This window comes from Pinus tabuliformis, chromosome 3_1, assembly GCF_031772625.1.
Source record: "Pinus tabuliformis cultivar Carrire ecotype Pingquan chromosome 3_1, CPIR1, whole genome shotgun sequence".
Lineage (NCBI taxonomy): Eukaryota > Viridiplantae > Streptophyta > Pinopsida > Pinales > Pinaceae > Pinus > Pinus tabuliformis.
In genome coordinates, this window is record NC_142301.1 from 39845365 (window position 1) to 39860154 (window position 14790).

At 39.0% G+C, this 14790-nt stretch overlaps 1 protein-coding gene across 2 annotated transcripts; it reads left to right on the forward strand.

Annotated features, from left to right (window-relative positions):
* The first annotated feature begins 415 nt into the window (after positions 1-415).
* On the forward strand, positions 416-1449 carry LOC149185664 (uncharacterized). 2 transcript variants are annotated; one of them, XR_016256066.1, is made up of 3 exons: positions 416-590; positions 854-1109; positions 1240-1449. XR_016256066.1 is itself a non-coding variant. In XM_089412455.1 (3 exons), exons 1-3 carry the CDS (start codon positions 664-666, stop codon positions 1314-1316), a joined length of 306 nt encoding a protein of 101 aa, XP_089268581.1. In that variant the 5' UTR covers positions 416-663; the 3' UTR covers positions 1317-1449. The 2 variants fall into 2 exon arrangements, 1 of the variants encoding a protein (XP_089268581.1); XM_089412455.1 differs by having other exon boundaries at positions 416-701; positions 854-1044.
* The last annotated feature ends 13341 nt before the right edge of the window (positions 1450-14790 follow it).

Here is a 14790-nt window from a genome sequence, read left to right on the forward strand (position 1 = left end):
GTGGCGCTAATTATAGTAGTGAACGTTTGGTTCGTTTGCCTGCTATTTTCTTGAGGTACAGCCTGCCTGGTTTTGTCCCCGTGTTTTGCTCCCTTTGGCTACGTTGTTGAAAACCCCGTTTGGTCTTTTGGCTATGTAACCATATCCAAATTTTGTTTTAAGCTCTAGACCTCTACATTGTACCCGGTTTACTGTACTTGGTTTATTTATAAACAAGTTCTAGGAATAACAAAACTAATTATGATACTCACTCTGATTTTAGAATTCTGGTTAATGATACATATTCAATTTTGCCTTGTACTATTCCATTGCCAGGCTGTTATTTGATTCTGTACATGTACCTCCTTCTAAAGTTTGTCTCTCCATTTTCGACTAACAATTATAATATTAAAAATATACCATGAGAGGCGCAGTGTGCGAGAAAGAAACTAACCATCCATATTGATCCGGGTAGCAGAGCATTGGAAGAAGAATCTCGAGAGACCTGGGGTGTCACTCGCATATCTATATATATATTATTCGGTAGTCTACTATACCACTCCATCTCCTCCACGAATCTATCATTGGAGGCTTGCAACGGCACGGCACTGGTGAAAGCTTTTCTTATTTTGTCTGCATTCTTCATCAGATCTGTAATATGCATATAGATAAGAGATCTGTAATATGCATATAGATAAAAGTGGGGGTGTTCAGAGGCTTTTGTGAGTAGAGTTATCTAGAGATGTGTCTTCCGGATCTATCACATAAATATGTTTTAGATTGTCAACTCTTTGAGTTTTGAGATTATCAATTTGTTTCACAGCAAAAACAATTAATATAGTTCATCTTCAAAATGTGCTTCAAAATTTGTTAGGACTGTATTATTCGCGTTGATGAGGAAACGATCAAAGTCCAGATATGGTTGCCATAAAACTTCTTGCAGAGAGTGCTGGCATTCTGTCCACCTCCATACAAATTCTCTGCCAAATCACCTTCTACAGATTTTATGGAGGCGGGCGATGTGCCAAGCAAGCTCTGTCAGGCGTTTTCTGGCAGCCTCATCTGGTAAGGACGACCTATTGAATTTTCAGACCAACAACACTTCTTGACATTTTCTGTTTTCCTTAAAGGTCTGTGAAATTTCCCAGATAGTTAAGTGCTTCATTTTATATTATTTGCAAACTTATTGTTGAATAAACTAATGATTACAGTTTGGAATGTGGCTTTGGGTTGCCTCTTTACAATGGGTTGTGGTTGCAGATAACAGATCAAGTGTATTCATTTCGATATGTGGTATAGAGGAGCTCACATGGGATCCCAGGACCCAAATGCATTGAAGATCTAGGGTTTGTTACAAGAAGTAAAGGATAGTTTTAAGCACAATGCAGATGATTTGATCTTAGTGCGCATTGAACTGTTGTAACAGAATATTAATCATTATAGGCATAACAGTCCGAATGCTTTACTTAATTCTGTTCTTGCACTCCTGTTGGGGGATGCTCATACAATGTAATGCGTCGTACTTTTTTCAAAAGTAAAATTTTATAGATCTATTTAGCAAAATGCTGGTGCATTTTTTCATGGTTTGGGGTGAACCATGTAAGTTTCCATTTAAAGAAAAGGTTTTAAAGGAAAAATATTTTGGAACTAGAAACATTCATTTCATATTGTTGCGGTAAGATTAAGCTAAGCCATTACACTAAGATATCAGATGATAGCTAACCCTACAATAATACATTACATAATAGATCTGATTTAAATAAGAGTAGGATAATATACCATAATAATAATCTATCAAATTTAATATTTTTTTTTCTACGTAAAAGCTATCTAATTCATATATTAACTGTACAAGTGAAAATTACAAACTGTGAGGCGAGTCTTCCAGGGCTTCTGATAGCTCGCTGGGAACCAAAAACCAAATTCTGAGGTCTCCCTCCCGGGAAAGCCTTCACAAAACAAAACAGACCAAGCACTGATATAACGCTCCCACGCAGGGGCAGCACCAGACCATATAAGCAGAACCAGAAATAAACATCAGCGGGCTCCCATTGGAGCCTCAGGAGGAGGATTCAAAACATTACTGCCAGGGGCGAATCGCCAGATGGGATTGACTTAATAACCAGGGGCGAATTACCAGATGGGATTGATTGAGCAACCCGACAAAATTGAAATTGAGAATTGACCCATTGAAAATGAGACCCGACCAGCTTCCAAACAAAATTACAGCAGGCGAATAGGTAGGCAACCACTTCCAGCCATCAAAACGAAAGCGCAAGAGAGAATTACCCGTGTCAATTTTGATCCTCTCGATGTGTTGAGGAAGAAGGAAGGGACGCGAAGAAGGCATCAGCTTCTTCGGCAAGGCTGTTGTCCTCCACGATGTACGCCCAGCCTTCTCCCTCTGGTTTACCCTTCCACATCTTGCGCCATGTCTCGTCATCAATACCCTGAGGAGCAGGCCCCATCGGAGGAGACGATTCGTGCTGACCAGCCTCAGACGCTGGTGGCTCCAAAGCGGAGCTATGTTCCCCTGCCTCCGGTAATCCATGGACAATTTCTTTGCCTTTGCCCTCCGCTTGCTTCTTCTGCGGGTCTTGAGGGGCAGATTCCCCATTTCCTTCCGGAGTTCTGGTAAACATAATTGAGATGTGGGCACTGAGCCCTGGGAAGCTCTCAGCCCTCGGCAATGTGAAAACCACTGAGCCAAAGGAGGGAAGTTCTGATTTGTCCTCATCAGCACTTCCAACCTCCAAAAACTGGCTGATTGGAAGTGGAGTGGCTTTGGCTCTTCGAAGGCAGTAGCAGCAACAACAGTGGTGATGTTCATCCACTGCTGGAGCTCGCGAGGAAGAGCCTCTAGCTGGACCTCTTCTACACGGCTGTCGCTGACGGAGTTTAGCCATGGTGAAACTGATTCTGCTCTTGTGTGTGTGCAGGTGAGCTTGGAGTCGAAGACTGAACCAATTACCTCCCAAATCTTTCTCTGGTGCCCAATTTCCACTCTGAGACCCGTTCCTTGGTGGCGAGGTGGACCAATTCCGGTTCTCACCCAGCAATTGAGCCAAGTGCTTCCGGCTACAGGACCAGCAACCAGAGAGGCTATGGCAGCAATAGTAACCACCAGACACCCGACGATGAAGTGGATGGAGCTGCCACCGCCTCGGCTCTCTGCAATTCCTTCTTTCCCCAAATTCGCCCGACATACATTCCCTGCACCCTCCATTGCTCTTGTTATGCTCTGCCTCATGCTCTCGATACAGGCGCGCATTAAGTGCTCTGTACAGCCCCATAAACCTACCGCCCTCACCATTAACTCCATTAAACGCAGCAATGGGTTCAGGTTCTGGTTGACGGCCTTCATATGGAGGCCGTATTGTCTACACGGGGCAGCCCATGCATAGCATGTGGCATGCCCATTGTTGCCGTCCCGCCACCCGCATCCGGGGCTATCAAATTTAATATTATTATCAAATCTAATAGATAATTATTATGGTATATTATCCTACCCTTATTTAAATCAGATCTATTATACCTTAAATATCTTTAATTCATATTTACATTAAAGATATTTAATGTATAATAGATCTGATCTAAATAAGGGTGGGTAGGATAATGTACTATAATAATAAGCGGTTAGATCTAAGTTAGATCTAAATAAGGGTGGGTAGGATAATATATTATAATAATAAGTTATTAGATTTAATATATTATATATAAAGGTGGGTAGGATAATATATTATAATAATAACTTATTAGATTTAATATATCAATTATGAATTAAATATATTTTGATAAATAAAGATGGGATAATATAGTATAATAAAAAATTATTAGATTTAATATGGTATATTAGATATGAATTAAAGATATTTGGTTAGAGAGTTTAGTATTTTAATTTAATTATTAATAAATGGATGATAGGGATTTAATTTTTATGGAATATTTACTTAATATTTTTAATAATAATAAAGGATTGAGATTTTTCTCAAAAATATTTTGTTTTTTTTTTAATTTAATCAAAAAAGGTTAAGTGGTATTAATAATCATGGTATTGGTCCATGGTATTGTAACAAAATCTGTTCTTAGTTCATGGTATTTTAATGGTAAAAGAAGAATGAATTTCCATCTTATTATATGTTTTTAATTATATATAGATGTTTAACTCATATATTAATTATTAGAATGTTAACTCATGTGCTATGTAACTTTTTTACTTCTTATAAAAAAGTTCGCTTTTTTCCTTGGAAAAAAAAAACTCATATATTAATTATTTAATTATTAATTATTATTATTATTATTAATGAAAATAAAATTACAATTTAATTAATTTTTATGATTTTTTTAATGTTGATAATATAAGATGTATCTTAAAGTAAATATTTTAGTACTTATTATAAATTTATATTTATCCATATTTACCAACCAATCATTTAATTTATATAATTGCTATAATATTTATAAAATTAAATTTCTATCAAATTAATAATATTTCATTCCAAATATCTGATGATGATGATGATGATGGTTAACGTCCACTCAGACCAAATTGGTCTATCGAACCTACAATTTTCTTAATTTTTACTTGTCTGGCTCCTCGTCTTTCTTGGCGAGATTGGTGTTGTAGCTTTCTTTCTTTTCTCTACCGTCTTCCAACTTCCTTTGTCTTGCATCTCCTTCATTTCTTCTGGTTCTTTTGCATCTATTAGCATGTGCACCTTAAATTGCAAAGAGCAAGCTTAGAGATGTTATTAAACTAAGAGATGACTAAAATAGGGTTAAAAAAGGGCTAAGAATACCACTTAAAATTTTCATAATCTCATAAAAATCTCTACAATGTAGTGACTAAAAACGCCACTTAAAATTTTCATTATCTCATCAAAATCTCTACACTGTCTACTTACAAATCTCTAAATCTCTACACGGTTAATAAAACCTCACAATAAAAAAACCTTCAACCTAATTATATATTATATACATTAACTAACCCTGGTTATCAATATCAACACAGCAACAAATCATTTTCGATTACTTTAATTAAAAGTTGCCTGGTAATGCCATGGAGTAAAGAAAAGGGCTAAGGCTTCATGACTGCCATCATTGTCGGTCCTCCCTTCACTTATGTAGTTTTATTGATAAACGGGTAGAATTGTACAGCGTTACCTTGTGTTCGTAATCGTGGGTATGATCATTGGAAACCCACATCATATTTATAAAAGAATGCAGAGGCTATGATTGTAATGTAGAGGTTTGGTTTTCTGTATGCCTTAAAAGAGGTGGTGCTTTTTAAATTTTGCTTTTACTTTTCCCAAGGCAAAAGCAAAGCAAAGCAGTTGACTACTTCATTACATCATGAGTAATTCATGTGACTTTCAAATTTTCCTCTTTTCGAAGCAAAAGTAGAGCCGTTGACTATTTCACCGTAACGTGACATCTCTCTTGTATCGCAGATGAAAGTGTGTAGGTGACTTTTTGCATATTCCTAAAAAATTAAGAAAAATGTTGCAGTTTTAATACTTTTATTATGCGATTTATATGGAGCAAAAACGTTGATGTATTGTGTTTTTCATATTTTATAATGGTTTTTATATAATATTTATTTTTTTTACAGTTTACCGGGTATGTTTCAAGGTACATTATAGAGTGAATTTTTTTTTTTTTTTTTACAAATTATTAGTGGGTAATTTTGAATGGTGTTGTTTTCCTTGAATAAGGGTAATGAGTCAACCAGCATTTGCTCATAGCAACTAATAATTATTATCCCAATACTAATTTAACAACTAAGTTGTAATAGATTTTCTCACTTTCAAGAAATATATATATATATATATATATATATATATATATTCTTTTTAAATTAAAAAGTTTATAGTTAGTTTTTACTAATTATAATTTTAAGAAAGTCTTTATATTTTTGAAAAAAAAATATTTGAAATGATGATGATGATGATGATGATGGTTAACAACGTCCACTAAGACCAATGCGGTTTATTGGACCTCAAGAAAAGAGAGTCTAATTATCATTCTTCAAAATCTTGTTTCTGTGATCAAAGAGTAGGGAAAGAAGCGTTCCAAGATCACTATAGTTGGGTTGGCTGTGGCTGATGATAGGGAATTGAAAGTGGATGTGGGTAAGAGCCGGGCAGTCTAAAAGGAAGTGCTTTTCATCTTCCACCTTCTTAGTATCACAAATATGAAGAATTCTGAAAAATTCTATCGTCTGAGGGAGTCATGGGAGTAGACCGCTGCCCAGTCTCACTCTAAATCTCATGAGAGTTAGTTCTAATCCTGGCGATACTCATTTTTTTCTTAGTGCTACTCAACATAGAGAGATAATTTTGGTGATTGAGGATGGGGTTGATCACCTCCTTATAGTACCTTAGCTTCCTTTTACCCTCCAACTCCTTAGCATCCCACATCTTGTCCTTAAAACTGAAGGTAATAGTATCTTTGATATTGTCCTTGCTTCCCATGATGATCTCCTCCTTCATCCCCAAAGGTTGAGCCAAGACTGACCATCCTGATGTCGCTCGCACTTGAGACACAGGTGGGGATTTTAACTAAATTTAGAAGTGGGCACAGTTGCTTTTCAGAGGGAGCATGGAGCTCCTCTCACTTTGACAGATGTGATGTATGTGCCTGGACCGAAGAAGAACTTGGTATCGGTCGCGATGTTGGAGGAAAAAGGCTACGATGTTGTCTTCAGTAAAGTAAAGGTGTTCCTAAGACACATAGCCATGGGTTACACCAAGAGGATAGGGATTCAGGTGAAGAATCTCTATAAACTAGAGGTAGATGATTGTGCAAAATTGAGTATAAAAGCAGAATTGGTGAAAATCCAAGACATTGGCGAGTTGTGGCACAGGCAGTTGGGCCATTTGCATCATGGGGCCTTGAAGATAATGCAGCAAATATTTACAGGACTTCCCAAAGGTAAAATTGAGCAAGTTTACACATGCAAAGGTTGTACCTTGGGAAAGTACACCAAGTCTTCCTTTCATGATCGAGACAGTCGAGCATATGCTATCTTAGAACGAGTTCATACTGATTTGTGTGGACCATTCTTGGTGGCATCCACAGTGAAGCAAAGGTATTATGTGATTTTCATTGATGACTATTCTCGTAAATGCTGGATTTATTTCATGTAGAAGAAGGACCAAAATTTTACAATGTTTTGTGAGTTCAAAGCTTTGGTCAAGAAAGAGTCATGGAAGAAGATCAAGGCCTTGAGAAGTGACAATGGTAGAGAGTATGTCTCTCGAGAGTTTAAGGACTTCTATGCAGCGGAAGGAATTAAATGAGAGTTGATGGCACCTCATAACCCACATCAAAATGGGGTGGCCAAGAGGAAGAATAGAACTATTGTAGGGGTAGCACAGGCAATGCTACATGACCAAGGTCTACCACTTCACTTGTAGGCTGAGGCATGCAACACAGCGGTCTATTTATAGAATAGAAGCCCGCATCGCATACTTGGGATGAAGACACCAGAGGAAGCTTTCTCCGATAAGAGACCAGATGTGGGTCACTTTAGGATCTTTGGCTCATCGATATATTACCATGTGATAAAGGATGCACGAAAAAAGCTTGAGCTGACAGCAGAGTTGGGGATATTTGTGAGGTACACTAATACACCTCACAACTATCGGGTGTACTTTCCTACCAATCGGAGGACAGTGGTTCGTAGAGATCTCAAGTTTGATGAGCAGAAGGTCATGCAAGTTTCCCTTCAGAGGGAGCTCCAACTACAGGTTGTGGAGGAATTGTTGGTTCCTAAGGAGGAGGAGCCTCAAACTGATGTGGAGCATCCACATGCAGAGGTTCCAAGAGTGGAGACATCCACTCAAGCAGAGTCTTCCAGAGATGGATGGAAGTGCACGAGAAGCTGACAGATTGTTGGAGGATGTGAGAGAGAATGTGGGAGCACCATCTTCTCAGCGCAGACAGAGGAGGTCACCTGAAAGGTACACTGGATACATGGCCCTTGTTGGGGAATGTGTTGAGACCGAGCAATCTTCCTTTGAGGAAGTAGTGCAATAGCTGATTTGGGTTGATGCTATGGTTGAGGAGTATGACTCCATAGTTCGTAACAGTGTTTGGGACGTGGTTCCAAGACTATAGAACAAGTCAGTTGTGAGTTCCCGTTGGCTATACAAGGTAAAGCAAGTTGCTGATGGTAGTGTGGAGAAGCATAAGGCAAGATTTGTTGCCTGTGGCTTTTCACAGGTCGAGAGGATCATGTTGCTGTAGTATATTTCGACAGAGGAGCAAGATGCTGACATTTTGACAAAGGCATTGTCAAAGTGTAAAGTCGAGTTCCATAGAGAAAGGATCGTTGTGGCAAATAATCCCTTTCTTGTTGAGAGGGAGTGTTGAAATATGGCAACAAGAATATTCCAATTTAATTTGTCCTTGAATTAAATTGTGAATTAAAATCGAATTTAGTCTTAACAGCTACTTGGAAATAATTAATTAATTTATTTTAAATTAATTAGTTGGAGAAATTCAAGTTAAAAGTATTTCTGAAGTCATGCAAGAGTTATCCCTTAAATTAAGGAGATAAGATTGAGTTATATTTGAGTTGTAATTAGTTAAGTCCAGTTAAATTAGTTGCAAATTATTTGAGGAACTAATAGTGAGTTAACAGTCAGTTGGTGCATTAATGCACCCAACTAGTGCTACTCCAGTTAACTGAAGATTCCCTCATTATAAACTCATGCATGTCTATTTTGAGAAAAACCCAGTTGAGATTAATGTTCAAGGATAGTGTACTATCAGTTGCATGTGTTTTCTCATGGAGAAAACTCGTGCATGTAGTCAAGGATTCATCCTTGAGGATTACGCAATTTTGAAGGCTTGTTTTTCCACTTGTTAATAGGAAATTCATCCACAAGGAACAACGCAAGGAAATAGGAGCTTGGAGGGTAGAGAGGAAGGCTGGAGAGAAGCCAAGATTGCCTGTGAGGATCTGTGAGGATTGTACTGAGAGCTGGCTAGCTGTGAGAGCTAAGGCTTTGTATAATTCCTATGTATTTCCACCATGTATGATAAGACAATAGTGTGGGGTTGTATCTGAGGCTTTCCCCAAAGTATTTTCATGTGTATTGTGCCATTGATTCTTCTTCTTCTGGTTATATTGTTCAGCTCGATCTTTAAGTTTCCACAAATTGATGGTAGAAGTAGGTTATAGTATCCTGCTTTGATTTATATTGCATTATTGGGTTAACCTATAACATATTTTCTACACGATGGTCAAGTGATGTCTCCTAAAACTAGCTTGCCCTTTAGCTCTTTTGCCCTAGTTCTCAAGCCAAAGGCTAAGCTTTTTTTTCCAGAATGAGCCCATAAAGCTTAGTCAGGATGTAGCTAATCATAATGGTCTTGTAGTTAGAGACAACGCTTTTGTCCCCATTTTTGAAGATAGGCACAATAATGATTTGCGTCCAAAGCTTAGGGAAGCCATGCTTTATAGCCAAATTGAGAAGCTTATGGAGATGAGGAATGAGGATAGATTTTCCAATTTTAAGGACCTCAGATTGGTAACCTTCAATATATTTGGGTTTCCCATGAGTGAGCTTATTAATCCCAAACTCAACATCTTCCAAATATGGTGCCCATGGTATCCAGAGAGTCATACAACTTCTTAAGATAGTTATCCCAACTTCTTAAGATAGTTAAGATAGAATGGTTATCTCTAGCTCTACGAAGAAGCACATTTCGCCAAAACTTTTTGGGCACAACTTTACAAAGATGGAGAAGATTCTCTTGTCTCTTATTAATATATGACCTCTTCTTCCTCTTAATGAGAGCTTTGTGTATACTTATATTCTTGAGTTTAATGCTTTCATTAGGGGCGTCTCTGATTACTTTCCAGGCAATTTCACAGTGTTTGTCATACCAAGGATTGGAAGCTCTATTATTTTTCTTATACGAAGTATTATTAGAGAATTTGTTAATGGTGGTGGAAAGGGTAGTAGCAAAATGGTAGTAGATTTGATCAATTTTGTTATTATAAGTAAGGGAGCCTAAATTCCTATCGAAATCCCTTAAGAAAAGGTCGACTTTACTTTTATCGAAGTGAATGTGACTTTTTCTTTCATTGTTCTCCTGCATGTGGGTGGTATGCATAGAAATATTGAGAGGTAAAGACAAAGGTCTGTGGTCAGAGTCAGGATCGTACTTGTTAAGAAGCTCAAAGTTTGTAATATGGTTGAGGACATGGATGTCAGAGATTGCATAATCCATGACTATGCTACCCAGCCCATGGAAACAGGTCATCTGTTGGAGAGAGGCCACTTATTAATACCATTACAAATGATTAGGTCTTGGGAACTACAAAGTTTGAGGAGCTAAGTGCCAAATAAGTTCTTGATAGTGTCTTCATATTTTCTCTTAAATCTATTAGCTAAGTGACCATTCTCATCAAGCCACAAGGGGTCAGGGTTAGAGTTGTCACTTAACATAATAGCTTGGTTAGTAGTAGTTTGAGCATTAAAGTCCCCAAGCAAAAGGATATTGCCTTCATTCCTTAAGTTGTAGACGTCGTTTTCTAAGGTATTGAAAGGACAATTCTTATCCAGGATTTTTTTCTTATAGGATGTAGAGTTGATAGGGACAAAATAGCAAATTGCAAGGAAGATCGTATTGGCTATAGAATCAAAGATCTCGATCCAAAATGTATTGATTAAAGGGGTCAGTTTTATAAAGTTAGATGTGAGAGGAAACAATGTTCCTAATATAACCTGTTATACCTCCAAAACCTCTCCTGAATGACTTCTTATTCCAAGCATACGAAAGAGTGGACCCGTAAAGGTGGGGGACCCTAGATTCGTCATACACCCAAGTTTCAACCAAAAGAATAAGATCAATTGATCCAGATTTAAACAGGAATGCAACAAATTATAGAAATAACCATCAATACAAAGATGAAGTAGAAGTAGCACTACATTTCATTAATATCAAATACTGAAATATGCTTACAAACAGAATGGAAATAAACTAGTTCGGGCGATGGTAGCTTATCTCTAAGAAGAGATGTGGAGCTTACATGCCTCTGAACTATGTTACAATGAGGCTCAAAGGCCTATTTACTATTAAGAAACAATGGAAAACCCTCAACATCCAAAAACCTAACCCTAGGAGATGAAGCGCCAAAACTGTGGGCCCCGTTTGGGTAAATTGGTACATCAACTTCCCGGGGTCGTAACTTTGGCATACGATCTCTGTTTGGCTATCATAATGCCTCGTTTCAAAGATCTGGAAGAGAAGGCCGAAAAAAAACTTGCCAACTACTTTAGGGCATTTTGGGTCTCTCCATTTTCCCTAAAAACGTCGTTTAGGGCCTCAAAACGGCTTTGGATGTTCACAACCCGAAAAACTGCCAAAAATAGTAAATTGTGCTACAATTAAGGAAACCAAAAAACTGAGAGAGATAGTGTTGGGGGCCCAAGTGGAATAGGTGGGTGGTCACCAATATCCACCTTGATCATTTCTCCCCCCTTAGGAAGCAATGGTCCCCATTGCGTTCAGTGTCTCCATGAGATGGGGACACTTCTGCTGAACTTGATCCCTGGTGAGATGTTCTGCAATCTCTGATGTGTCTAGTAATGGTGGGAAGCATGGTTGAAGGTGGTCCACATTAGACACTCGGTGCAAGCCAAGGAATGGAGGAATGTTGTGCTCCAAAGCATTGTTTCCCACAACCTTGGTAATGGTGTAAGGACCATATTGGAGTGGTTTGAGTTTCCAATGGGCTCTTGTATGACGTTCTTTCTACAAACGTAACCAAAATTTGTCGCCCACCTAAAACTTGTGTGGCACCCGATGTTGATCATGCTGCTGCTTGTACTTAACATTTTCCATAATGGAGCAGCGATATATTGGCCTGTTGGGTGTAGGTGCTCCGGGAGTCAGATCGAATGAATGCTTGACCTGACAGTGCAATGGTACCCCTGTGGGTGAGGAGAAGAAATCCATGTATTCTTTCATGAATTTATCTACCTGATTCTGCTGCGTGGAGGAACCCTTCCTGGGGACCATGGATGTGGCTACGATCTTCCCCTTACTTTGAGAGCGAAACAGAAAGAAAATAAATTTCCTAGTCTGGGAGATGATCTTATTGCATTTCTTGGCAGAGATCAAAGAGGTGGCGGTAGGTGGGGCAACCTTCGTTATCTTGTATAGCATATCGCCCAAAGAAATAATCACAAAGCAAGTTCTAGACTCATATACAACATTTTTCTTCCATAAGTATGGTTTTCCTAGTAATACATCACAAACGTTAAGAGGAGAAACATCACACAATACCTCCTCAGTGAAGGGCTTGATTTTGTAGGGAAGGCAACACTATTGGCTAACTCAAATATCTCATCCTTGGTGAAGCCACTCGATGTTGTACGGTTGCAGTTGTGGTATGGTCAGTAGACCCAGCATCTTCACGACCTCTGCTGAAATGAGGTTCTTTTGGCTGCCATTGTCGACAATTAATTGTAGCGAAAAACCCTTCACCCACATTTGTGAGTGGAAAAGATGCTCCCCCTCCTCTGGATCGTCGGGCTCATTCTTTTGGATCTTGGTAGTGGCAACTGTGGCGATGGGCTCTACATCAATAATCTACTTCCCTTTGTCATTCCTATTGTCAGGTTCTGACTTAGGGTCGGAACATGCATCTGATTCTGAAGCCTTCAACTCGACCACAAGTGACTCCTTGGTCCGACACTCACTTATGTTGTGAGTGGGGCACTTATGGAACTCACAACACTTTCTTATGTCCTTATTTGACTTCATGGTGGTGTTCTTTTCTTGCATCTTCGACGATTTGTCTTTGGTCACCCCACCTTGGTCTGTCCTTTTTTCTTCGAATTCGCAGATCCAAAGTCTCTTTTATTTTCTTTAAACTTATGCTCGATCTTAACATCGTATCAATATGCCATGCCAAGCTAGGAGATGTCGAGAAACTCCATCTCATCCTAGAGGTACCTGTGTAGGCAGCCAGAGTATTTGAGTACCAACTGTCGCTCTGAATCCTTGATACGCAACATTGTGCGAAGGGTATGAAAAATATTGGTAAACTCTGGCACGTCTTGGTCCGTTCCCTGTCGTAGCATGGTCCACTTTATGTATTTATCCTCATAGCTTCCGATAATGTAGTAATGTTGCTTGATGGCATCCCGGAATGAATTCCAAGTGGGTGTGACTGAAAACAGTGAGGCTGCACTTTCATCCTTTTGCTTGCAGTAGGTTTCCCATTAGTCCTTGACGTGGGGGGTGCTTTGAGAAGTACAAAAGTGATCTTTTCCCGGCTAAAAAAATCATGAAAAGAAAAATATCCTTTTAGTATATTTAACCATTTATCTTTGGCATTTGCATCTATGTGACCCTCAAATATGGGAATGTCAAAATTAACCTGTACCTTAAAGGGTGTGGCGCTTCCAAAGTAGCTGCTGGAAGTAGATGTGTTGCCCATGGGTAGTTGCTAAAGGATCTAGGAAAATTTGTCCATCATCGCGTTCCTTTGTCACTCAAGGGCTTCTTCGAGCAAAATTTTGATAGGATCTCCTGCCCCCTCCATCTTTCTTTTCGTCCACCATGGGAGGTCGTCAGGATTTGTGAGGATGATCTTGCAAAGCTTCAACTAGATCGAGCCCTAACTCCTTATATCCCAACCTTGTTGGGGACATGCAAAGAAAAACTGAGAAAGAGAAGACCGCTCTGATACCACTGATCCAATTTAAATAGGAACGCAACAAATTACAGATATAACCATAAATACAAAGATGCAGTAGAAGTAAAACTTCATTTCATTAATATCAAATACTGAAATATGCTTACAAATAGAATGGAAATAAGACTAGCTCAGGCGATGGTATCTTATCTCCAAGAAGAGATGTGGCGACTACATGCCTCTGAACTATGTTACAATGAGGCTCAAAGGCCTATTTATTATTGAGAAATAATGGAAAACCGTAAACATCCAAAAAGCTAACCCTAGGAGATGAAGCGCCAAAACTATGGGCTCCGTTTTGGTAAATTGGTACATCAACTTCCCGGGGTCGTAACTTTGGCATACGATGTCCATTTGGCTATCATAATAGCTCGTTTCGAAGATCTCGGAGAGAAGGTCGAAAAAAAATTGGCAAGTCAATTTTGTGCGTTTTTGGTCTCTCTGTTTTTTCTAAAAACGTTGTCTACTACCTCAAAATGGCTCCAGAAGTTTAGGAACCGAAAAATTGCCAAAAATAGTAAATTGTGCTACAATAAGGAAACCGAAAAACTGAGAGAGACAATGTTGGGGGTCCAATTGGAATAGGCGACTGGCCACCAATATCCACCTAAATCATCCTCCCCCCTTAGGAAGCAATGGTCCCCATTGTGTTGCCTCCATGAGATGGGGAGACTTTTGCTGAACTTGATCCTTGGTGAGATGTTCTACAATCTTTGATGTGCCCAGTAATGGTGGGAAACATGGTCGAGGGCAGTCCATATTGGACACTCGGTGCAAGGTGGATCTTTGCGGTGGTAACAGTGGTGTTGGGTTCCGCATCAATAATCTGCTTCCCTTTGTCTTTCCTCTTGTCAGGTTCTGACTTAGGGTCAAAACATGCATTTGATTCTGAAGCCTTCAACTCAACCACCAATGACTGCTTGGTTCGACACTCACTTGTGTTGTGAGTGGGGCTCTTATGGAACTCACACCACTTTCCTGTGTCCTTCTTTGATTTCGTGGTGGTGTTCTTTTCTTGTAGCTTTGACAGGTTGTCTTCGGTCACCCTATCTTGGCTTTGTCCTTTGTTCTTCGGATTGATCCAAAGG

What these genes read in the sequence shown, in the direction of transcription:
- LOC149185664 (XM_089412455.1), top strand. Translation starts at nt 664, where the DNA reads ATGCATATAGATAAAAGTGGGGGTGTTCAGAGGCTTTT. An exon ending in GGGGGTGTTCAGAGGCTTTT is followed by an intron (nt 702 to 853) that starts GTGAGTAGAGTT and finishes AAAATTTGTTAG; the next exon opens with GACTGTATTATTCGCGTTGA. An exon ending in TTTTCTGGCAGCCTCATCTG is followed by an intron (nt 1,045 to 1,239) that starts GTAAGGACGACC and finishes TTGTGGTTGCAG; the next exon opens with ATAACAGATCAAGTGTATTC.